General features: G+C 30.9%; 3 protein-coding genes across 3 annotated transcripts; all 3 read right to left on the bottom strand.

The window, feature by feature from the left end:
- Positions 1-8,052: 8,052 nt before the first annotated feature.
- LOC114411890 (protein NRT1/ PTR FAMILY 2.9-like) lies at positions 8,053-11,581 on the bottom strand. Its single transcript, XM_028375625.1, has 5 exons — positions 11,442-11,581; positions 10,482-10,648; positions 10,155-10,372; positions 9,353-9,906; positions 8,053-9,269 (listed from the first exon to the last, which is right to left on the bottom strand). The coding sequence occupies exons 2-5, from the start codon at positions 10,624-10,626 to the stop codon at positions 8,351-8,353; spliced, it is 1,836 nt and encodes a 611-aa protein (XP_028231426.1). The 5' UTR covers positions 10,627-10,648; positions 11,442-11,581; the 3' UTR covers positions 8,053-8,350.
- Positions 11,582-13,430: 1,849 nt separating this feature from the next.
- Positions 13,431-16,942, bottom strand: LOC114411889 (protein NRT1/ PTR FAMILY 2.10-like). Its single transcript, XM_028375624.1, has 4 exons — positions 16,636-16,942; positions 16,332-16,549; positions 15,173-15,732; positions 13,431-14,455 (listed from the first exon to the last, which is right to left on the bottom strand). Exons 1-4 carry the CDS (start codon positions 16,733-16,735, stop codon positions 13,543-13,545), a joined length of 1,791 nt encoding a protein of 596 aa, XP_028231425.1. The 5' UTR covers positions 16,736-16,942; the 3' UTR covers positions 13,431-13,542.
- Positions 16,943-21,239: 4,297 nt separating this feature from the next.
- On the bottom strand, positions 21,240-23,792 carry LOC114413791 (protein NRT1/ PTR FAMILY 2.8). The gene is given in 3 exon segments (XM_028378325.1): positions 21,240-22,727; positions 23,331-23,548; positions 23,642-23,792. Coding segments are annotated over 3 exon segments (1,857 nt in total).
- Between the last annotated feature and the right edge of the window lie 2,890 nt (positions 23,793-26,682).

Here is a 26,682-nt window from a genome sequence, read left to right as displayed (position 1 = left end):
GTTAGTGAAGTTAATATATAAATCAGTGACTGAGGTTTAACTCTTTCTCCTTTTTCTTTTGAAAAGTGAGATTTCAGTTTCACTTTAAAATTAGTCAGTGGTGTCCACATTTAATAATTAATTATGAAATATACAAGAAAATTAATAAGGAAAATTTGTGAAATATTTATTTTTGATTTGGCAGAGGTTCAATAGAGTTAATTTATTTAATTAAGTCCAAGAGTATAATTTAATCTGACTTTTTATTTAATTATATAAATGAGTCAAATTCATAGGTATGTCTTTTTTTTTCGTTACATCTCCTTACATCATATTATACGTAAGTACATATTAATGCTCATGTAAAAGTTAATAAATTTATTTAATACATGATTCTATGAGAATATATTTTTTTATATGTATCAGCCATTTTAATTAAATTTAGTTGATAAAAATTTTAAAACTATATTTGATACATATGAAATAATTATTATATAAATAAATTAAATAACATAGTTTTAAATTTAATATTTTTAATAAGTTAAGTCTAACTTTAAATACGAATTATTTATATAAACGAGAAGTCTATATTATCTATACAAAATTTTTGAGTACTTTATTTAATTGAGTTCATTTTGACATGAAGTATAACCAATAGAATGCCATACTTATTCTGGATAAAAGAAACATTTAAAACAAGAGTTCAGTATGTCTTTTTTTTTTTTTTTTTCTGAATGAGAGTTTAATATGCCTGAACGCTTCTTTTCACTCCCACATGGATAAAAGTATATGTAAATGGGAATATTTCTACTTCCTACGAGATAAAATAAAAAGTAAAATATTTTGAGAAGAAAAATGTTCTTATATGATCACTATAATCAAATAGTTAACATTATTAGAAAATAGAATAATTAGCATTCTTGAGTAACCCACCAAGCCATTAATGTAGCTAGAGTAGTGATAAAATCTTGTTAATAAAATAACTCTTATATCTCCTCAAAAAATAATTAACTCTTATAGAGAGTTTATCTAGAGTTATTATATGACATTTCATTCTTTTATAATTCGTTTTAATTTATTTTTTCTATCTCTTTGGGTTTTTCTATCATATCATATACAATCTTACAATATTTATTACTTCTCTTTATAAAGTAGTGGACGTTTATCATTTTTCATTCAGCTATTTTTTTTTTTGGTAAATTTCATTCAGCTATTCTACATCTATTGTAAAAGTACTCAAACAATAGATTTATTTATTAATAATTTTCTATCAATTGGATATATATAAATTCTTTTACATTATTAATTAATAAAAAATCATTTTATTTTATGTAATTTTTAAAGGAATTGTTATTAAAGTTAACAAATCTACTATAAATTATATTTTGTAATTAAATGATAGTATACAATATTTTGATACACCGATAATTATTTTAATGATGGTGTGGCTTGTAAACAAGTATAAATAATTTATTGACGATTTTTAACTAAAAAATTATTTATTTCTCTCTATCTCTCTAATCTAACACTAGAGAATAATCACACATGGCCAACAAAAACCCTAAACACATGAAACAACAAATCCTACCAAATTGCATAATCGAAGAACAAAATATGTGCATTAATCAAATACAAACCCTATGAAATGAAGTCAAATCAAATAATAATTCCAGCTAAAATGCAAAAAAAAAAAAAAGATAGAAAATCATAAGTGTTGGATTTTTTTTTTGTTCCCTTCCTATGTGGAGTAAAGATCTAAATGAGAAGGTTCATTTTGTCTCACTTGTTTAAGTGGAGAAGGGTTAGATTAGGATGTAAGAGAGAGACTCATTTGTGAGAGAAAACAGTTACAAAACATTGAGAGAGAAAGAAGAGAAAAAGTTATTGTGATTTTCGCATACCCACTAAAGAGCGTTTTTCATATTACAATTGCAGATTCATTCACTGTTGGATCAGATTGATTTTTGAACAGTAGGTTTTACACACATGATATTTAAATTGTTTAGTTGGATTGTCCAAACGATATTTGGAGAGGGAGATAAGTGCTTCACATTTCCTACTCTGAATTTGGTGTTTTCCATTTTCTTGTTTCTCTACTGTAAGCATTAGTGTTTGGTTTTTGTTTGACTGTTTGTAGCACGTTTCAGTACACTTGTTGAAAACTCTCTTGTACCTTTATTGATTATAGTGAAGTTATTTCTTTAGTTTTTACTCTTACATTGAGTGGGTTTTTCACGTTAAACAAATTGTGTCTCTTGTGTGTTCCTAATTTCTATTTTGTGCTTTATATTTTATTGGTATTCCTCACATGTTCTTGCAAGTTTGAGGAAATTTATTTCCGCTGCATATTGTTTTGTTGTTGAGTTTATTATTGTATTAACCTATTTTCCCCCATCATCAAGTAGAGTTACTGTTATAGCCCTGTTGTGTAGGAATCTAACCAAAACCTTATAAATTTAAGAAGGGAGAAGGAGAAAGAAAAATGGAGATGAACTATTGGAAGTATGGATGGTGAAGCAAAATAAGGAATGATATATATGTAAGATCAATGTGATCCATCGTCGCTCATTACTAATATTCTTCTACGACTTCTTAAGTGCGTTGGACACACCATGTGTGACTTAAAAGGATGAAGTCATAGCCCTTGGACTCATTGAATGAAGACCTTGTTAGTGATGACCTTGCAACCCTCTTCTTGGACATTGTTGATGCTTGATTTTCTTTGGTAGCTTTGAGATTGGGTCGTTGGCTTCTTGCTCCTCTTCTTTACTAATGTGGATGCTCCATTTGAAAGCACGAGAACAAAAAATAAGTCAGCGGTTTAAAACTGTTAAAAAACTATTTATATATTTTAAAAGTCACACCTTCACTAAAATAATTATTGGGCATCCAAAAAAATGTCAATATATATATATATATATATATATATATATATATATATATATATTTTATTTAACGTTAAACTATAAATTTCGATAAGGATTAAAAAACAAAGTCTTTCTGTTTCATCTCGAATTATGAATTGAATATTCAATGACTAAAAAAATGGAATAAAAAAATAAAGAATTCAAAGAATGATTTCAAATTGAAGGTAAGATAAGAACAAAGGTTTTACATATTCACAAAAAAAAAACAATGGATGTAGGTAGAGACGGAAAAAAAAATCTCAAAGTAATTCGTAGAATTCAATAACTATTATTATTTTCAATTTAGAATTCTTATTAATTACTTTAAACCGAATAAATATTGATAATTAAAAAATTAAGTCATATGTAACAAACATGATAGGAAAGACAGTTTTGATTCATTTTAAAAACATAGAGGACTATATTAAATTTTTTAAAAGCTGAGAAATCAAATTAAATCTAAAAGAAATATATTTTAGTATTATTTCCTTAAATGCTTAGAAACTCACCACTACCCTCCCTATCATTTGCCCAAGGCTTTCTCTTTCACCTCTTTATTTTGTTTTGTGTCTGAATCAACAATGTTATATGTACATCTTAATATTATAAATACTTTTTTTTTCTTTGATAAAAAATTATTTATTGTTCTTTACACATTAGTATTTATTACACATCTATAATTTTTTTAGTCTTTTTCTTTCTCCAACTATAAAATAAAATGAGGTGAACATATATAATTTTTTTTAACAAATATCCAAAACCGGTAAGCTACTCCACAGCTAAAAGTGGCAAGTTAACCAACCAACAAATGTAGCTACGTCTATATATAGGAAAAACCAATACATATTAGAAGTCTAGTGCACAACACAATGCATGTTTCCTGCAAGGAATATTAATTGAAAGGTGGCCCTTCAAAATTGAAATGCTGTAGAACTTGCTACACCGTTTTCAATAATGCTGGAGCTATCGTCGTTTTCAACCTTCATGATCCATTTCAAGCACTTTTGTTTGTTTTTTTTCTCGATAAAATTTAATAGTTAATTTATTAATTTTTATTAATAAAAAGATTAAATCTGTATTTTTTTTTTTTGCTTTCTGTCTTAACCATCCAACCAACTTTATCTCCGATCCATTCCAGGCACTTGCTATGCTATTTGGTGCTGCATCACCGCATTGCAGACTGCAACACACTGTACACGGGTTAGACTTGGTGTTACGTAAGATTGTGTTTGATTTGTATTTTTTTTTTTTTTGAAAATTATTTTTATTTTTAAAAGATTAGAATTCTGAAAATATATTTGATTTGATTTGTTTTTTATTTTTAAGAGATAAAAACACTAAAACTGTATTTTCAAAAGGAAATATATTTTTAGATGTGTTTAAAATTACATTGTGATTGTGTTTTCATTTTATTCAAAATGAGATTTCTAATTTCAACTGAAAACGAGATTTTATTGTTTCTAGTTTTTGGTTCTTTTGAAAAATTATTTTTATTGAAAATGTTTTCAAAAATCCAACCAAACACATTTTCATCACTATTTTCTATTCTAAGTGAAAATGAAAATAGAAAACTGTAAAATCAAATACTCTAAGTTTTAGTTTTAGGCAAACCCAACATAACATTTTGGAAGAAGGTGAAGATGTTTCATAATTAAACACTGCCAATAGTATTAATTTCTGAACACAAAAGAAAAATATTTTTAGTTATTGATGATTTTTTAAATATAAAATAAAGATATATTACCTACCAGAGATAATTGGTTAAATTCCCTGCCTAAAACTCGTGTTTTTCAAAGAATTTTTTTTTAAAAATGATTTCAGTGAAGAATAACTCCTAAAACATTCTAATTCAAAAGAGTTACTTTAATTTATATATAATAGGAATATTAATTAAAAATATATTGTAAAATCTTATTGAAGAGGTTTGATAGGAGAGAAACTTTTAATTTATTGGAAATTAATATTTTTGGAAAAGAATGTTTTCCGAGAATGTTATTTAAATTTTTTTTCATGAAAGACATAGGAATATTATTTTTTTGAGTTTAATTTTTCTACTATAATAAAAATATTATATTACTCTGATTACATTAGGTAAATCTTAAAAATATCAGGTAACTCTTTAATTCTTAAAAAAATTATGTAAATATTCTCAATAACCAGATAAATTTTATTTAATGTAATTGACATTAACAATGTCAAATTAAATATAATAAACTGTACATTTTAACATAAAAGGAGAACAATATAATTCTCATATCTCATGCGGAGTGTAGTTTTTTGTTTTTATTTTTTATTGACATGCCAACGTTTTCTTTTGAGTTGGGGACTAGAAGTCTCACTATGTAAGACAAGATCACTGGTTAAGATTGGCCTATACGAAATTTGGGTAATTAGCAAAAAAAATTAAATTTCAATATCATTATTAATTTACACGAAAAAAAAAATGCAAGATTGCTTTTATTTTCTTCTCCGTACGGGAAGAATTACAACAAATTATTCTTCAGCAAAGTACTACCATTAATGTAGTTATTGACTTGATTGCGTTTGCGTAAAAGTGCATCGGGTGTTCTTCGTTGTAGTTATTGACTTGATTACGTGCAATTTTCTGGTTTTGCAAACGATCACCCCACGTTTGATTAAAAACCCCATTCAAACCAAAATAATGATGATTTTCACTGCCAAATTACACTCTAAGTATCTGAAAATATTGTTGGGTTTGGATGTTAAATAGTTGAATTTCCTCGTTAGAGCGTAGATGAGGCAAATGTCTGACCTCAAAAATTCTGATTGGCAAACTTATAACACCTACCTGCATAATTATGATTTATAAGGCACAACAACCGTTTTTTATTTTTATTTTGTGACAGTTATTCTTAACCGTCTTTTCCAGCACTCCTTCAATAATTTGATCCACTCATTAAGTCTATAACATGGGGCTGGGGGTTCTAAACGAACAGTTATTACTGCACTACATGAGATTGCATGTAAATATAATCACAACTGCAGAAAATTATGTTTATATGTGTGTCTTTTACTCTTCATTTGCATCTTGAAAATTTTCAAGTCTAGCGTGAATAGTCTCTAATGAAAAAGTTAAATTGAATATAGCCACCAACCATGTGATAGCAAAGTTGAATGGGTACGGATAGGAGTTGAATACACAGTTACAAATGCACAAAAGTCAAGTAAGTCACAGCCACAGGTTTCTAAGAAGTTGGTGATACCATTAAAGGATCGATTTGATAAACTGCAGCAAGTAAAAGTTTGATAATTGATCCACGAGAAAAATAATATAATAGGAATAGAGGAATCCTACTGGTTATTACTAACTTCCATTTTTATCTATAAAATTCAATTACTTAATTCATTAAAATTAAAAAAAGTAAATAATTTAATTTACAATAATAAATTTATCCTAAATTTATATACTCTTTCAAAAATATTATTATCATTAACATTTCTCTCTCTTTTAAGTACATCTTAATAAAACATGTTTCTTATTTTATTAAAAATATTTTTAGTCTAAAAATAATTAATACATAAGATAATATGAATCGAATCTTATATAAATCAACAAATAAATTTAAAAACCTGGGTCTTATAAATAAAAACAGACATAGCAATGTTTATAAAAATGAAAAAAAGACTATTATTATTAGAGTCCTAGGTTAAAGAGTCCTATTACATGTTTCTAATAATTTAACAAATAAATATCAAGTGACTTTTGTGTTTATAATGTACTAATAAATATTTTAGTATTGAGCACATTGATCAACTAACCTGAAGTTGTTCCAATTAACCAAATGTTTCTAATTTGAGTGTGTAGTATTTTTTGTCATACACTACCTGAGCATAAATGTCTCTATTGGAGGGAAAAGAAATTCTTAAATAAAAATCTTGTAAGCTTATTTATGGATATAAATGACCAAATTGGTTTCAAAAAATGTAATGTGGTGAGAAATAGATGAAAAATACAAATTTAGTTTTTAAATGTGCAAAAAATACACCAAATTATTTTTATCATTAAATTTGTAAGATCATTTTGTCATTAAATTGTAATTATGTTTAAAAACCAATTTGACATTAAATTATAAAATTTAAAGATCTATTTATTATTAAATTATTTGTAAAACTAATTTGTTACTCTCTTTATATATTCATAAATTAAATTTAAATTTTTCATCTTTTAAGTGATTGTATCACACTTTTGATTGTATCACACTTTTGGAAACAAGTTTCGTTATTTATCGTATATTTCTTTTAACTACTAGCATTTGCTTAATCGTTACTACCGATCCTAATTGACTCTCTCCCGTGGACCCAAATGGTTTAACTGAATCTAATCATACGCCATAAAATTCCAAGAAGTCAATTTTTGTCTCACATGTAGCTTTCAATGTGAACGTGGGAATGTGAAAACTCGTGTAGCTACGAGAATGCTCGGGACCTTATAAAAAACTGAGGCAGCTACAAAGCCATCCATCATTCGTCGATGTTCCTATTTCTGAGTTGTGTTCATACAAGTGAACAACAATTATTGGAATATTAGTGTCATCACATATATCTAAGTATAACGAGGTTTCGTGTCTAACGTAGATTCAAGTTTGAAAGGAGATAAAAATCAAGTAGAAAACCATCAGCTTTTTTGGCATTGTCTAAAAAGGTTTTGAGAAACATGATCAAAGAAACTCTTCCTTTTCTATATTTATTTGAATGCGTAAAACATTTGTTGGGATAACTGAATAAGGACATAAAGGTTGTTTGCTATTGGACTGCAAGTTCAGTTTGGGGTGGGGGTAAAGGGGTGAGTAGGCAAAACAGATTATAGGTTTAGAAATCAAGGAAAAAACGTATGATGATAAAATAAAATGATAGAATTCAAGTTTTGTATCAAGTGAGATTCAAATCGATCATAAGAATCTTCTGATGTTGCAATGCGGAAATTGGATAATACAATGTAGAATACTGTGTCTGACTGGACAACCGTTCAATTGGTATTACTTAATAATGTGAGAACATGAGAAAATATAGAAACCAAAGTAAAATTAATAAATTTTACAAAATCACCTACAAGTCTTATTATAATCATGTTCTTATTTTTCTTTCTCACATAATCTTTTCATGTTTCCTGTTAGCATGTAACATGAGCTAAAAGAACACCAAACTGTGATCCACATAAGCTGATTATCTTTATCTGTAGGAAGCAGATTGTGGAAAATTTAATCATGTCAATCTATAATTTTTCTTTCACTATCATTAAGTGCTTTAAGACAAACGTTTTGGATGCAGGCATCCTATCCTAAGAATAATGCACTTCATCTCATCATACATCTACACATGAAGTATCTATCTAATTGAAAAGGCAGAGACTGTGCTTTTGTTGCTATACTCAATTTGATTTTTAACCTTTGCTAGTTGTGGCTCCACTTGATGAAAAATTGTAGTAGCCCATTTCTATGCAATAGCTATAGATTCGAATCATTAACACCATTAGCACTTCTTTCCGATTGTTTTGTAGCTTTTTCGAGTTCAATGGAACTGCTGCCTGTGCCTTTGTACCTAAACCACCTTGCACATAACACAAAGTAGCCTAAATTAATAATTTCTAGAGCAGCAATGAGCGAATAGAAGTTATCCAATCTCCCCTTGTTCAGATCCTCCGGTAACCAATTCCCAGTTTCAGATTTGGCAGTGATTTGGTGGATAACTGCAATAAGCACACTACTCAAATAACTTGACCCTGCATGGCCACAGTAGTAAAGAGAACCTGCAATGCTTCTCATGTTCTCAGGAAATTGTTTGTAGTAAAACTCAACTTGGGCAACAGACATGAATGCTTCAGCAAGTCCAGCTAATGACAGCTGAGGAATCAGCCACAGACCTGACATTGATGAGATTGCACCTTTTCTTGTTTCCACTCCTAGAGGATTAATCAGAGCCAGAGTTCTACGGTGCTGTTCAACCCTAGCAGACACTAGCATGCTGAGTATAGAGAAAAATATGCCAATGCCCATCCTCTGAAGGAGTGTGATGCCACCCTCTTTTCTGGTGAGCTTTTGGAGTAAAGGCACGACTTTTCGGTCGTAGACGGGTAACCAAATTGCCACACTAATCATCAGAAAGACGTAGTATGATGCTCCTGGGATCAAGAACCCGCTTTGCCCAATACGCCTGTCAGATAGAAGGGCTTGGAACACTAAAATAGTGTGCTGTTGGACTATAACAACAAAGTACAAAATGCCTGAAACCCATATGGGTAACACTCTCAACAAGCATTTAACCTCTTCCACTTGCTGCATACTGCAAAGATTCCAGGGATCAGTAGCAGATCCATTGGGATTTATTTGATCTTGGGGAGTCATGATTGCTGCTTTGTCAAGGAACCTGTTAAGATAAACAATCTGGTCAACACTTTTTAAGAATATATCAAAACAAGCACCAAATACTAACTGCTTGACGTTGTTTACCTGAATTGATATGTATAGGGAAGTTTAGAATTCACTGACTTGGGAGCCACATAGTTGAAGAGGGAAGGATATTGATATTCAGGAAGCTTCAGCCTCCTTTTCTTTGTTGCAACCACTATAACTTGTACTATACTAGTTATAGGGCTACCACTTGGTTTAACTTTCACATACAGTTTGGACCCCATGAAGAAGATTATAGAAGATACAAACATCAAAGCAGAAGGAATTCCCAGACCCACTGCCCAACTTACATTTGACTGTATATAGACAATAATTGTTAAGGATATCATCTGAGCAACAGTGAAAGTGAAAAAGTACCAATTAAAGAAGCTAGCGATCCCCTTTTTTCCAGAATCTGTGTTAGGATTAAATTGATCAGCACCAAATGCTAAGTTACATGGTCGGATCCCTGCAGCTCCTACCATCAATAAACCTAAACCTGTCTTTAGAAATGTCATCTGCCCCTCTGTTGGCCCCTGGCATATGGTGGACTCTTCACAGTGAGGTGGATGCAGCTTCTCAACTGCTGCTGTCAGTTGTATTGCAAACAAACCCTGTATGAAGCAGGGAAATCAAGGAATCAGCACACAACTTAAATGAGCCAATCTTGTCAAAGTACAAGATTGATAGCTTTCTTTGTAAGAATTTTAAAATGGAATTACTTCTATTTGTGAGGATCTTAAATTATATTTTATACTTCTCAATGTCATTGAGTTTTTCTAAATTCAGATATGCCTAACTGTGTTGTGTTTTTCATAAACAAATAGAATGGAATCGAGTGCTGAAGGCAGCAGAAATTTACCACAAAGGAAGCCATTGTGCAGAATGCCAGTATCTTGTAGCGACCAAAAAAGGCATCAGAGAGAAAAGCTCCTAGCAATGTAGCAAAGTTGGTGCTGCCATTAAAGATGTTGATAATATTTGTAGCCATGATGTTTTCCAAGTTGAATACCGTAGTGAGATAGACCAAGAGATTGGATAAAGTGCCAATGGCTCCTAGCTTCTCAAAAATCTCATTTCCTACCAATTAGTAATTACACAAATGAATCACTTGAGATTTAAGGACAAAAACTAACAAGAAAACGAATCATAGAGAAACACAAGGCCCTCCTCTTATAGTCTTGCTCACCTATAATGAAGGGCATGACCTTCCACCCTCTGTAGTTAATCTTAGAGTCATCATCTGTTCCGCTATTCTCATTCTTCAATAAACTTTCCTCCTCATCATTCTCCGATGTCTCTCTCTTTGTCATTCTTTCTCCAATTGTGTTCATGATGATACGCTCCAAGTGCTACCTAGAGGATGGAAAGGAGGGCAAGAAGGACCAGTGAGAGGGATAATGAGAAAGGAACTTCAAAACCACACCAAGTGTTATATTCACACCTAGCTACCAACAAATTCTCCATCTAAGTGATTCACAGATCTAGTCTTCACTACTGGGCAAATTTTTGTCCAAGATTTTATTTTTGAGTGAACCCGGGTATCTCTCGGCCAAGAGCCAAAAACTAATCCCTCGAAGTATTGAGATTCATCTAAGGGGTTAACCTCTCCCAATAGATGATTTTATTTTTATTTACAATTCCCCGTATTCCTTTCGGTTCTGATTGAATGTTTAAGTTAGCGTTTTTTTGTGGTTTGGTTGAAACAAGTAGTCTTCATTGGGGACCAACAACTCTTTACCAAACAAAATTATTTTGTTGTACCCAAAAAGTAAAAACCAAAACCTAAGCAAGAAGATCACAATACAAAATCTCAGAAGTTTGTTGCAGGTTACAATTTGCTCACTTTAGACCTACATTACATAAACGCTGCCAAATTCATCCTAAATGCTACCTCTCATCATTCTGTACTAATTTTAAGTCTGAGGGAAAAAATTCCAAAAAGCACAATCTTATGGCAATCTTAATCAAACCCAGAAAAAAAATCGAAATTTATATGACAATAAATCAACTTTTTACATCTTAAGTTAAGATGATATCTCCAAATAAAAGCAATGAAAAAGCATAAGCTAATACCAAGGAATGGAGCAACATAAAAATTCAGAGAGGAACGTTAAAGTAAACCAATAAAAATGGATGATAGAAGTACCTGAAACGAGGGATGTTAATTGATGCCCCTTCGGAAGGAAGAACATGGACGGAGGCTTCAATCTCAACTCAATGACTTCTTGTCAGAGAGAGAGAGAGAGAGAGAGAGTGAATATTCTTCAAGAGTTGAATATTTGATTTGATTTTGAATTTTTTTATAATTTATAAAACATCCATGCTTAGGTTGAAATTCATTTTCATTCACGATTAATACAGTATTTTAAGTATAAATGTTCGTTTTGACAATAGGCAATAGCCGCATCTTATTGTCATAAAATACATATTATTCGGGAAATAACTCGTGTCTTATAGCCTATACGTATTAAATTTATAATTTATCATTTTTATATTATTAATATTTTAAAAAACTTTATATTTTATATAGCAAACATATATATATATATATATATATATATATATATATATATATATATATATATATATATATATATATATATATATATATCAACGTTTATTTTGAAGAAATATTTTTTATCAAGCAGGTCTAGTTGTACAAGTCTAGGTTTTTGTGTACCTATAGATAAAGAAAATTTCAATGTATATTTAAGATTTGTTTATTTTAATAAAATAAACATTTTTTATTTTAATAAACATTTTATTCTGCTAAAAAAATAATTTTCTATTTATTTTAAAATGTCAATCCCATCTATTTCTTAAAAAAGTACTTATATAAAAAATACTTATTTTAAAATTAAATTTAAGGAAGTTCACCCTTACCCTTAATGCGTCGCTCTTAATTGAAAATCATGTTTTTAACATTTGTCTCCAAAGCTCAAGTTTAAAGTCAGTCGTTTCTCTCAATTCTTTAGTCAAAATGGTTGTCCACAAATCTTTTTTAGTCTCCGACTAATATTCCCAAGACTGAATTAAATAACTAAGGACTTAAGGCTCAATCTCAATATATAAGGATGTCCTTATTCTGGTTTTGATTATCCTATCATGCATGTCTTGTATAACTTATATGTGCAAGTTATAAAAACACATTTAGAGAAAAAGAAAATTAAATCAGTAACAACTTCAAATTAATTTTTTTAAAAAAAAAACTAAATACACGAGTAAATTACATTCTTTCCTTTTAAAAAACTAAAATACTTAAATTATAAAGTATACTATACTGGCACAAGAATAATTCCTTCTAATGAAAATAGTGTTTAATCAAACATCTCACATGCATGTTAATCTGTATTTTCTTTTTTATATATTATATTCATTTTCATTCTTAGCCGGTTAAAAAAGCATTATTTAAGTGGAGTTTATTTTAAGTTTTTGTATTGTATTTTCAGTTCAAGAATTAGATTCAAAAAATATTATGTCTAGAAATATTATCCGCATAAATATGTTTGGTTGACATTTAGTAATGTTAGGAAAAAAAATTAAAAAATAAAAGTAGAAGAAGAAATGTAATTAGATGGAGTGAGGATAGATAGTTGTAAAAATAATTTCCATTCTTATGATAATATAAGATACACAATTTTCACTATGAAAATGAGAAGTAAGAAAAATATAAACATTTTATATTCTTTATAATTAATAGTTTCTAAAAATATTTATGCAATATTTTAAATTGTCTTTTCCATAATCTTTTTCAATACCTTAAAACAAATGGAACCCAAATATTTAGTTAAGCCATTAAGTACTCTAGAGTCTAGAGCAAACTTTTTAGTTAGAGCTCTGCTTTCTTCTTTCTAACATAAATAAAATATTTTTAGTGCATCTCATTTGCAGAACATCGATCTGTCTCCTTCCAATACTGCTACAGCGTCTAAATCAAAGTACAATTTCAATAAATTTATATTGTTTTGGTTTGAATTAAGGCAAGCTATCAATACTGAAATAAGAAGGTTTACAATAAAACTATTTCCAAATCCAATCCTAAAAATAAAAGAAGCCTACCTTATTTTTTCTTGCTAAAGAAACATTATGAATTGTGGGCTCAACCATTTTTTTTAAGGTTTAAGACAAGACATCCTTGATGAGAGTCATTCATATTCAAGACAAGTAAAATCATTATAAACAACAAAACTCAAAATTATTATTCTAAGTATTAACACAACTACATATTCAAAACCTAAGGCCCGCTATTAGACACTGTTAACAGTTCTTTCATATGGTTTGGATACTTGATCGAGTTCAAGGTCACCACTTCTGCTAGGACCAGTCCCTTTGTATCTATACCACTTGGCACACAATATAAAGTAACCGAAATTAACGACTTCTATAGCAGTTATCATGTAATAAAAATAATCCAACCTCCCCTGGTTGAGATCCTGAGGCAACCAATTCCCAGTTAAGGATTTAGCCGTCACCCTATTGATAATAGAAATCAGCAAACTACTCAAATAACTTGATCCCGCAAGACCACAGAAAAATAGAGACCCTGCAAGGCTTTTCATGTTCTCAGGGAACTGTTTGTAGAAAAATTCAACTTGTCCCACAATCGTGAATGCATCAGATAGCCCTGCCAGTGTTAACTGAGGAACCAACCATAGACCTGACATTGAAGAAATAGCACCTTTTCTTGGCTCTACTCCTATAGGATTAGTTAAAGCTAGTGTTCTTCTCCGTTCTTCTACCACACCAGACACCATTGTGCATAGTATAGAGAGGAACATGCCAAAGCCCATCCTTTGAAGAACTGTGATGCCACCCTCTTTTTTGGTGACCCTTTGGAGCGAAGGCACGAGGATTCGGTCGTAGATTGGTAACCATATGGTTAGGCTTAGCATCTGGAAGATGGTGTAGGAGGCTGCAGGGATCTTGAAGTTGGTGTTGAGAACGCGTCTATCAGATTGAAGGGCTTGGAAGACCAACATTGTGTTCTGTTGGACAATTGCAACGTAGAAGATAATGCCTGCAACCCAAATGGGGATCACTCTCAGCAAGCATTTCAGCTCTTCCACTTGCTGCATGCTGCAAAGACTCCAAGGATCTGATGCAGACCCGTCTGGGTTTATGCCATCTTGTGGGGTTATAATTGCAGCTTTGTCCAGTAACCTGTGAATGTGAACATTCAACATTTTAAAACCAGTTATTTTCATGAACTCATGAATATAACATGAAAGGAGAAACTATTATATGCTTCAACATTATTATGGCCTCCATTAATCTCCACGACACACATAATAAATCTTCGTTTTAACTCTTTATTTTATAAATTGAAAATCTTGATAGTATATTATGTGAATATTGGTTGGGATCATGAACAAGTGATAATTTTAGATTATATAATAATTTAAAAAAAATATTTTAGAAAAAAAATGCTAACTACATATTATGTGAAATACTCTTTTGAACATACTTTTTAGGACATTTTTTAATATGTTCTCTATTATTGATTTAACTTAATTGAAAATCACCAAAAATTAACTAGTTTCATTAATGATGATTTTATGGTTTTTAATAAGTTTTAAGAAGGATGGATTAGAAAATGTATATCATTATTCTGGTCTTGACAATAAATGTTAGACACTAAAAAGAGCATTTCAACTAACAAGTTTAATTACGTACTTATTTAATAAGCTTGTCACGTGAGAGCTTTTAACATGAGTTGAACTGTGAAGCTTAAATTAAAGAAGCTTGTTTTGACAAGTTATAAGAACACCATGATACTTCCATATGCTTAAAGAGGTTTTGTGTAAGCTATTAATTTCAAAGCCTCTGAATAAATATGTACCAAAAAATAAATCCCTCTAAATAAATGGTGATGGTTACCTGAACTGAGACGTATGAGGAAGCTTGGAGTTAATAGACTGGGGAGAAATATAGGTAAAGAGCGAATCCAATGGATATTCTGATAGATTCAGTCTTCTTTTCTTTACAGCCACAACTATAGCTTGAGCTATACTTGTTAGTGGAGCTGGACCAGTTGCTTTAACTTTTACGTAATAATTGCTTCCCATGTAGTAGAGTGTGCAAGAGACTAACATCAAAGCCGCAGGAATTCCCAACCCTATTGCCCAGCTCACGTTTGACTGTATGTAGACAATTAGTGACAAAGACACCATCTGAGCAAATGTGAAGGTAAAGAAGTACCAATTGAAGAAGCTATTGATTCCCTTCTTTCCAGACTCAGTGTTGGGGTTGAACTGATCAACTCCAAATGCTAAGTTACAAGGTCTAATCCCTGCAGCTCCCACAATTAGAAGTCCAAATCCAGCAAGTAGAAATCCCATTTGCCCTGTGGTTGGGCCTATGCATGTGATGCTATCTCTTCCACAGTGAGGTGGATGCATTTTCTTAATCCATGCTGTTAGTTGTATAACAAGCAACCCCTGTTCAATAACCATGTAGACACAATCATTAGATTCATGACTCAACTGAAAGTTAAATATTTCATTGTTTCCAAGTTATTTTGGATAAATTCTGTTCTATGAAAACTGATTACTTTCTTGTTTGTGTGCAACATGATATATAGTAATGAGATTTGAACCTATGATCTTATGTAAACTGTCAAAACTCTCTCGTTAAGGTGATCGTATTGGATCGATTACTTTCATGTTTTTATGTAACATGATAGTAATGAGATTTGAACCTATCACTTCATGCAAACCGCAAAAGCTCTCCCATTAAGTTGATCTTACTGGATTGATTACTTTCATGTCTTGGAATAGCATGACGGTAATAAAATTTTAACCTATGACTTTATGCATACTGTCATAACTCTCTTCTAAGCCGGGTCTTAATGGGATGATTACCTTCATGTTTGATAATACTTCTTAAATTTAGAAAATACTTTTTCTAAAGCTCTCCAGATGTGGGTAAGGAAAAGAGCTAATTATTATTTCTCTAAAGTCGGTTGAACTAAAATTAAAGTATTTTCAAGCCATTAATGCTTAAGAGTCATATATAGTTTTCAGAAAGAGATTGAGACCAGAAAAGAAGCCATTGTGGAGAATCCCAGTGTCTTGTAGCGGCCAAAATAAGTGTCACAAAGAAAAGCCCCGAGCAAGGTAGATAAACTGGCGCTGCCATTAAAGATGTTGACAATATTTGTAGCTGCAAGACTGCTCAAGTTGAAGACGGTTGTAAGATAGACTAAGAGGTTGGCCAAGGTTCCAATGGTTCCTAGCTTCTCAAAAGTTTCATTCCCTGCATGATGTGTAGATGAGTTGAGTGAGACATAGTAACAAGGAATCATATAATATATATGCATGTACAAGGTTTCTTTTGCTTACCAATGATAAAGGGCATGACTTTCCATCCTCTGTAGTTAATCTTTGGCTCCTCATCTGTCACACTTTTCTCATTTTTTTCCATAGCCTCTACTCCTGTCATTCTTTTCCCAATAAGGTTCCTGGTGAATATTCGAGTTGCTACTTTAGCTAAGAATAACGAGCTAGGAATGAACTCAAGTAAAGAGAGGGAACAAATAATGGTTAAGATTTGCTCCAACCCACTATCAAACCAATCTTTAATTTGTTCTACCTAAATGGTATTGTGGCACGTTTTGTATTCCTCAATCCTCATCCTCGGGGTACTTGTGAATTTAAAGTGTGAGGCTGGGTAAATATTTAATTTCGACTTACTAACGAAATGAGTGGTTGAAACGTTACCTTTTTGGGACCGATAATTCACAAATAATTTCGCACATTTCATGGCCATTTTTTTGGGGTTATATTGCCCACTTGATAATGATTGCTTTTAAGAATTATATTGCTTACTGGATAATGATTGAATCTCAATTAAACTTGTGTCAATCACGTAAAATTAAAAACTTTATACACCACTCAGGCACTCACTTGACTTATCCCATATTCCCATTTCACCGTAGCTAACTGTCTCTTTAGATTTAATTTTAGTCAAAACCACGTGTCTTAAGTTCCCATTTCACTATGAGAAATGATAATTAACTTGTACAATAAATCTTACAATACAAAAAAGAAAAAAAAAAGAGAAAATTTGAAAATGTAATAAATAATTAATATAATTGAGAGAGATAAATGCATAAAATATTATTTTTTACTATATAGCTATCTCCTTAGATTTTAGTCATGAAAAGTCTAGATCAAATGTTATAATCAAAGAATGACAATACATTATTTTATTACGTTCTTTTAATACTTTTTTATTATATATTACGTAAATCAAGTTAAATAATTTTGGTCTACTCTCTCAGTCTCTCTTTTTCTTTTTTTGGCAAGTTTGATATACTCTCTGTGAGATTAGCATGAGATTTGTCCTGATAATAAAGAGTATTGAAGAAGTGTAAAGAAAATGCATGTAGCTTGCATTTTCCCAAAGTATGTGTAGGATTAAATTAAAATTAAAATAAGATCTTTTTAAATTAAATTATTAATGCAGTAGCATCACATGACATCAACGTCAATTTCAATTGTGATGTGTTTGATGTCTTTTAGTTCTGTTACAGCTGCATGTGTAATTAATAAACAAAAAACCGACCTAAATGAGAGTCACACTCAGCTTGTTTTTTGAACAGAAAATTTACAAGTTCGCATTGCAAAAGCACCCAAGGCTTCAAATTTTCGGTTTCCCCTTGGAATTAGGATTCAATTTGACAATCCAATGTCCCAAAAGCCACTAGTTCTAACACTTACCAGTCCTAAACAAATAAATTTTTTGTCATGGCGTTGACTCATAGCATGGGGTCACTCTCCAAGGTTCCACGTGAAGGATATTAAAGATAGGGTACAACTTCCCGAACAATAGAAAGGTTTATACTTTAGGGTAGTTCAGTTAATGGTTTAGTTTGCACCCATTTATTTTGAAAAAATGTTTTCTCTTTTTATTTTATAGTTTCATTTGTATAGCATAAGGGACCCACAGACTACTCGGTCATAGCCAACCTACCACCTGCGATGCCTACACGTCCGAAGTGGACATTTGTGTTGTGCATCCAACATTATATTTTAACTTAAAATATTAAGATTTAGGGTTATAGATTTGATTTTTAATGTTAAATCTTCTTGTTCTTATTTAATGTCAGACTTTAGCTTATATTTATACTTCAATAATTCATCAGTTACCAACTCAGTGATTAGTGTCATTACAAGAAAGACAACACCAAAAGACAAAAGGTAAGTACAATTGAATACATCATCCTTTGTTATGAATAGCTACTAACTTAAGCATCAAATTCCCTTCACAGGTACTCCACATCTCGCCGACAACGGAGATTGGAGCTGAGGACATATAGCATATTAACCATTAAAAATTACCATTAAGGAGATCAGACGAGGTAGAACTCATTAAGAACAATTTTTAATTATTAAATTGATTCTTATTTTTATTATATTCTTGTTTTGAAGATTTGTACAACACGCAGAGAATAAAAAATGTTTTTCACTATTTCTTGTATATATAAACCTTTAAAAATAAGAAATCTATTAAACAAGTTAATAGTTTTATAATTAAATAGAAAAATAGAAAATATTCTCAAAATTAACATGTCCTAACTATTTGAATTATCTTCTATAGAAAAAAAAACTATTTGAATTATGGTGTGTTAGTCAATAACGTGACGAATGATGGAATGACCAAAAGCAAAATAATTAAGTACTCTACTAACTCTGACTCACAATTGGAATAGCTTTGTTTGGATATATTTCAAGTTTTCGCTTTCTAGTAGAAAAGAGCAAGTTAAATAAGGAAGTTCGAGAAAATATCATGTGCATTCTGCAGTGAGGCCACTGCCTATAGGCATTCCCTTTCAAATCCACCACCCTACTACTATATTTATCATTTTCAAGTTTAATTTCTTAAACTATCCTTAATTGAATAGTTTTACCGAATTTCATTTATTTATTAAAATCTTGAACTTTATTTGATGGAGAAAATTATTCTATAGTATCTGAAATTAGCTAACTATACAGGTATGTTATTTTTTTGTTGAAAAAGTTACATAGGAATTTATTTAACTAAATTAAATTAAATGTTGATATGGTTTTATTTTTATGGTATACAACATTGTATGGGCTTGTGCGCGTAAACGCGTGTTCCACAAAACTTTTTTTTTTATATATATATATATATAATTTAAGAGTTGCATGTGTAATGTTGGACGTTTGTACATACGTGGGGTTGAAGAAGGGATTGGTGTACTGGTCGATCGTGCAGTAACACTCTCAATCATTGATCAATTTCTGTACGAAGAAATCAAATTGTAAACGTAAACTGATCCACGGCGAAATAAAGGTTTTCTTTTATTTTGTTTTTCCCGAAATCACGGATATCCTTAAAGTATTCAACAACATGCGTTAAAATTTATAATATATGAATATCAATATATTTTAGTCATTCTTAAAAGTGATTATATCCAAACTCAGACATCATGATTCTACCGTCATGATGTTATATGCCGACTTAATTTATGATAAATGTCAAAAAAAAAAAAAAAACACTGAGGATACAATAATTTCTACAATATTATATAATCATAATTGTTCTGTAACTAAAGATGGTTAATTTCTCAACTTTTTTTTAATTTTTATAATAATTATTTAAACTAATTTCTAATTGCTAATATAAAAAATCTTTAAAACTAATAAATTATTGATTACTTACTCCAAAAATAATACTCCAAGAGATGTGCCATATAATAGCATTAAAAATATAATTAAAATGACTAAAACTACTACCCGAATAAGTATAAAATCAGATAGAAATATAATTTTTAAATACGGAAATGAGGATGAATACTATATAACTTGAATAGATTTACCCGTTGTCATTCCTATAATTTTTAAATACGGATATGAACATATCTAGATTTACCCATTGTCGTTCCTATATAAGTTGAATAGATTAACGAGAAGTGGGTTCGGAGGAAATAAGGAATGAAGGGTCTCTTGGGTAGGGTACGGACATGAAGAAGGAAGATAAAGATAATTAAACGCAGCAGCAATATTAATTAAGTAGTATATATGTAATTAAAAGAAACAAAAAGAGATAACTAATTAGGTAGAAAGTAAGAGACGTACCTCAACGCATGCAATTAATTTATGACGGAACAAGCTAGGTAGTCCAAGAATGACAAATTAATTAATCAATGCTGTGTGAGAGCAATTAAGATGCTGGTAATCTTGCTTAGTGGATTCAGCGGAGCGAAGGGGCGGAAATTAAATTAATTATTAGCTTGACTAATTATATTGGGTAGTGGGATTAGCCATATAGGAGTTTTATGCAGAGAGAATTTGATACTGTAATAGCATGGGGTGGGTGGGGTTGTGTAAATTAATAGCCTTACGTAATTCTGATCTGAGCCACCTCTGCTTACACTTATCTGAGTCAAAACAAAAGATGTTTTGTAACATCTGTGTTTTTCTCTGCACATGACACGATTTCATGGATTTACCCACGTCTTCAACGCGTTTCCAAACACACTAACCATGGATAGCAAACAAAACAGAGAACAATAAAACAAGAAATTATGGTGAAAGTCAGGTATAAAATCTGGCACCATATTTCGTCCACTAGGCTTGTGTTTTTAATTTTTTTTTTTAAATGAAAAAGGCTTGCTTTTAAGCCTAACATTAAATATACTTTGTATGGAAGGTAAACTAAAATCGGAAGAATTTTAAATCTGTGAAAGAAAGAAGCTATAGATGTAATGTGACCAAAGTACAATAATTAATGGAATCTCTAAACTATTATTTACTATCTAGTTAGCACATAGTGTCCGAGAAAAGATGCAATACCACACTAAAACTGAATTGCATGAAGTTTCTTTAAAGAAAAAAAAAATCTTACAACAAATAAATACATAGTAGCACTAAAGAACTTGAATTTTTTAAATTTGAACTCCAACAAGAGGAGAATATGATCATCTTGCCCTTTGTCTTGTGCCTGTTCTATCCAAGACCTTCTCCTCAGAATTTGGTTCACATTATTCTCCCACAGCAATTGAATTCTCTGGCTGCACATCTGTGATCCCGTTCTCCTCGTCACTAATTATATAACGGATTGCAAAGATATTGAAGTAGATAAAATTCAAAACTCCAAGTGCAGAAATGAAATAATAGTAGTAGTCAAGCCTATTCATATTCAAATCATGACCCCCTATCCATGCTGTTTTCCCCCTTTGTGATGTTGCTTTGTGGACAATATTGACAATCAAGGACCCTATGTAGTTTGCAACGGACAAGCTCAGATAAAACAATGCCCCAGCAACAGTTCTCATGCTCTCTGGCATCTGCAAGGTGAAGAATTCCATTATAGCAACAGAAGCAAAGGCCTCATTGAGGCCTGACAGTGCAAACTGAGGCATCAACAATGCAAAGCTCAATGGTGAAATGAACAAGCCATGTTTTAAGGCCGAGTCGCGACGCTTCTTTTCAACAATTGCTGCTACCAACATGCATAAGATGGACAGCAAGATGCCAATTCTGATTCTTTGCCTCATGCTCAATCTTGGAGGCTTTTTGGTGATCTTCCTCACTAGGGGAATGTAGACACGCTCATAAATGTATATCCAAATGGAGAGTGCTATCATTGATGTCAAGTTCATCCACCCTGGTGGGACCTTGAAGTGTGGTCCAATAGACCTTTTGGTTTGAACAACTTGAAGCACACCAAAAGTGTTCTGCTGGTCCATCACAATGAAGCAACAAATTCCTGCCACCCACACTGGCAGAATTCCCAGCAAGCACTTGAAGTGTTCCACTTGTTGCAAACTACAGAGCCTCCAAACATTCCTAGCCATGCCTTGCTCATTCAACTCACTAGGATCAGCTATTATAGCAGCCTTGTCAAGGAACTCGAATCTATCCGTCTGAACTATCCTATCCTTCTCCAATGTAGAAGCAGGAGTAGGATTGTAAATGGCTCTACCAGAAGCCTGAATGTTGCGTTTTCTAAACGCCGCCGCAATGACTTTAGCCATGTCTGTGAAGATGCTCCCTTGAGGCTTCTTGCAAATGTAAGTGTGGCGGCCGAGTAGGAAGATGGTAATTGAGAAACCAAGACAAGCAGTTGGAATTGCAAATCCTAAGGTCCAGCTTATGTTGGTTTGGATATAGACAACAGCAGTGAGGGCTATAACAAGTGCAATGGTGAAAGTGAAGTACCACCAATTGAAGAAGCTCTCAAGTTGTTCCCTTCCCTTCTCTGTGTTGGTGTCAAATTGGTCAGCACCAAAAGCAATGTTGCATGGCCTAATGCCACCAGCTCCTATGGATAACAGTCCAAGGCCTGCAAAGAGGACAGCTAACTGCCAGGCTTGTGGCAATTGACAATGAGGTCTCTCCTTGTCCTGGCAGGTATGTGGTCTCAGTTGATGTATACCTGCTGTTAGGGTTATGGTCAAAATACCCTGTCAAATACAATCCAAGCTTGTGATATATATCTATATGCATGATCTCTACCAAGTTAGTAAGAAAGTAATTTGAGCAATAAGGGATTTGAATTTTTGGTGCAATGCTCAATCATAGTCTTTAATTCATTTTATTTCCTATAACATAACCACCCAATATAGCTTAATTAACTGACCTGTCAATAATTTGGATATGATTTGCTACATTTTGTTTTATCATGATACTACATAAGTGAATTAATGAATAATTGAGCATTTTTATCAATTTGAATATTTATTATAAGTTTTTTTTGCTGGTTAAAAGTTTAGGTGAGTCAAGTCCATAGGCTCACTAGGTCCTCACATTGACAATACAAATCGAATTCATATTCTTTTGTAATATAAGTTCATTTCTTATCAACTGGATCAATCTTTGTTGATAATACTTATTGGAAGTTACTTACATTTAATCTAGGCTTTGCAAGGTTATATATTGCTGGAAGGTAGAAATTAATATATAGGATGCCAAAATGAAAATTGGACAATAAAAACATGAGTCAGAAATGAAAATAATTATGTGCATAGAAAGAAAGACATGGGCATGCATCATGTTAATTTCCTTACCAGAAGTGATGAAAAACAGCCATAGAGGAGGGTCCGGAATCTTCCCAGATAAGAATCAGAAATGAAAGCGCCAATTATTGAGAAGATGTTGGAGGATCCATTCCAAATTTGCACCACATTCACCACAAATATGCCACTCAGGTTGTAATTCGTCACCAGGTACACGGTCAGATTTGATATCAAACTCATGGATGCCAATTTCTCGAAGGACTCATTACCTTTGCAAATCCAAATTAATCACGTTCATTAGAACAATGAATTATTAATATCGTTACATAAATTGTGAAATTAATGTGGAGGGAATTACGTACCAATGATGTATTTGATGGATCTCCACCCTCCTGCTTCTCTTGATGAAGCAGATGAAGCAGAAGAAGCAGAAGAAGCAGAGGGTGGTGCGGGTGTTCGCTCATGTTCTAACTCTAGTGCACAATGAGAATCAGTGTTCATCACATTCTCCATTTCTAAGTTCTGGGTTTATAACTCCATTCAACTCCTTCATATATGTTATCTATAAATTTGAATATAGTTTTATGCGCATTCCGTTTTGATAAGGCCAAGTAAAGCAGAGAAGAAATTTATATTCATTTTTTTATTTTTTTTCTTCTCAGAATTATGTCCTATTGCTGGCTGATTCTTTCAACGCGGTCAAGATTTTGAGATTTTTTAGGTGCCTTCTTCAAACAACCTAGGATTAGTTGCACGTACGGATGATCTGTGATGTAATTTTCATAGGATGTTGATTGTGTTTGCATGCGAACGTGGCTAGCATGGACCAGTAAAACATATGGTCCATTATGGACTAGTTGTTTGTAACCGCTAGATTTATTTTAAAGTATTCGATGGTTGAGATGTATCACTTGATACGGTTAACATAATTTTTTAATATTTTATTTTATTTTTTATTTTAAACGGAGTTTACATAAATGTTTCTTTGTAGTTGACACAATTCTTCTTGAGTTTATCTCTTCTATTGTCCCATTCACCGCGTAGGAGAACGACGCTTGAAACGGTGATGAGGAAGTTGTGGCCAGTTGGTGGACAAGGTCATTGTATAACTTTAAGAAAAATAAAGACTCTTAGAAAACAACATTTTATAGCCCGTCAAAAAGACATGGTCCATAATGGACCATATGTTTCACTGCTCCACAAGAGTTTTGCCTTGGGTTCGCGTGCTTTTCATACAATATCATGGGTCAAATTTGGATTAAATCCTTCCTAAATGACTGTGGCTTTCTTGTTTATCTTAATTAATCCTTTCAAAGTATATTGATTAGTGAATTAACATACTTTTTAAAATATTTTTTTATTATTTACTTAGATTTATTAAAAAAAAAAGTGAAGTAGCATGTGTTCTACAAAGGTGTTAGGTTTACAATATACAACTTTTTTATATAATAATAATAATAATAATAATAATAATAATAATATATTAATAATTATATATGTTAGAATATATATGTATATATACAATAATTATAAATATTCGTATATAACAATTTTATATTCACATGTCTTATATCTTTCTAATCTATATAAATCTTTGTTTTGAAAACTATTCTCTTTAGAAAAAATAATTTAAATATATACATAATTTTAATTAGCTATATGAGTTATTAATTTTTTTTATACAATATTTCATAATTATTAATTTACCTTTTCTTCACAAAGAAAAGAAATAACTGACATTAGTTATAAAAAAAGAAGAAAAACTAAAAAAATAATAAAAACATAAGATAATAATGCTTATTAAAAATATTAAATGGATAATATTATCTTTAAAACTTTCTTAAAAATATATAAAATTTAAAATACAATTACAAAGTAATAAATATACAAAATAAAATATATTTTTTAAACATAAAATTTTCTTATGAACAATCAAAATTATATTAAGGGTAAATATTCATTTTTATCCATAAATGTGTAATTTACTGAGAAATGTGTCCTTGAAAGATGAAAATACAAAATTTAATCCTCGAAAGTGTAAAAAGTATGACAAATATATCCGGCGATTAACTTTCGTCCGTCACCGTTAATAAAATAGTCTACGTGGCACAGAGAGACAAATTTGTCACCGAAATGATTGTCAACACAGTCATCTCTAATTGTCAGCATATGGACATATTTGTCATATAATATTTTTTTACTTTTCGTCTTCTCCCTTCGCAGACAAATGCGTTCCTGAAAGATGAAAATACAAAATTTAGTCTTCAAAAGTGTAAAACGTGCGAATAAAATATATATGAAGTTAATAGTAGATTATGATTAATTATTATAATTTGGAAAAATTTATAATGATTGTGTCAAAATTTTGGAAGAGTTATATCACATGGAGTATAAAAAAATTATTTACAAGTTTATAAAATGAGTATTCTTTTTTCTTTTAAACTCAATTTAATTTATGAGTTTTTATTATTAATTTAAAGTTAATAAAGAAAATACAAAAATAATTATTTATTATATTTTTTCTTATTTACATTTTTTTACTTTAACCTTATTTCTATGATCTAAATTTCAACTAACAACAAAATTGAAATTTTAAATGTACACTGACTTTTGTTTCCTGTTTGAGATGAGTTAAATTAAAAAAATAATATTAAATTACTAATTGAATCCTTTTCTCCCAATCATTATAATTTTTTCAAATTATAATAATTAATCACAATCTATTATTAATGTCCGGATATATTTGTCATACTTTTTACACTTTTAGAAACTAAATTTTATGTTTTCATATTTGAGGGAACGCATTTGTAACGGGTGAGAAAACAAAGAGGAATAAAATATTATATAACAAATATGTCTCTATGATAACAATTAGAAATGACCATGTTGACAATCATTTCCATGACAATTTGGTCTCTCTGTGTCACATAAGTTATTTTATTAACAGTGATGGACAGAAGTTAATGATCGGACATACTTGTCACACTTTTTACACTTTCGAGAACTAAATTTTATATTTTTATTTTTAAGATACACATTTATTAATAAATTACACATTTAAAGATAAAAGTGACTATTTATCTTTATATTAATTATATTTTGCCTGTCTGCCTTACTGGCTGCTTCTGTCCTGTTTTGTTATCTATGGGGTTAATTAGTACTTATATCTTCATTCGAATATATTTGTCCTATGTATTCTTGGTTACCACTGGTATCATCTTTATAAAATCTGTTTTTGTTTTAGGCAACTTGAAAAAAAAAAACTAAGACCTCAGCAAAAATGAAAGGTAACATAAAATAAAATTGGACCTTTAAAAATATATCTTACCTTCATTTTGGTAAAGTTTATCACATACAACTTTGTGAATAAAACTTTTTTTTACTAATCATAATACTGGTACAA

Source organism: Glycine soja, chromosome 5, assembly GCF_004193775.1.
Source record: "Glycine soja cultivar W05 chromosome 5, ASM419377v2, whole genome shotgun sequence".
In the NCBI taxonomy this organism is placed as follows: domain Eukaryota; kingdom Viridiplantae; phylum Streptophyta; class Magnoliopsida; order Fabales; family Fabaceae; genus Glycine; species Glycine soja.
This window is presented reverse-complemented; position numbering and strand designations above follow the sequence as displayed.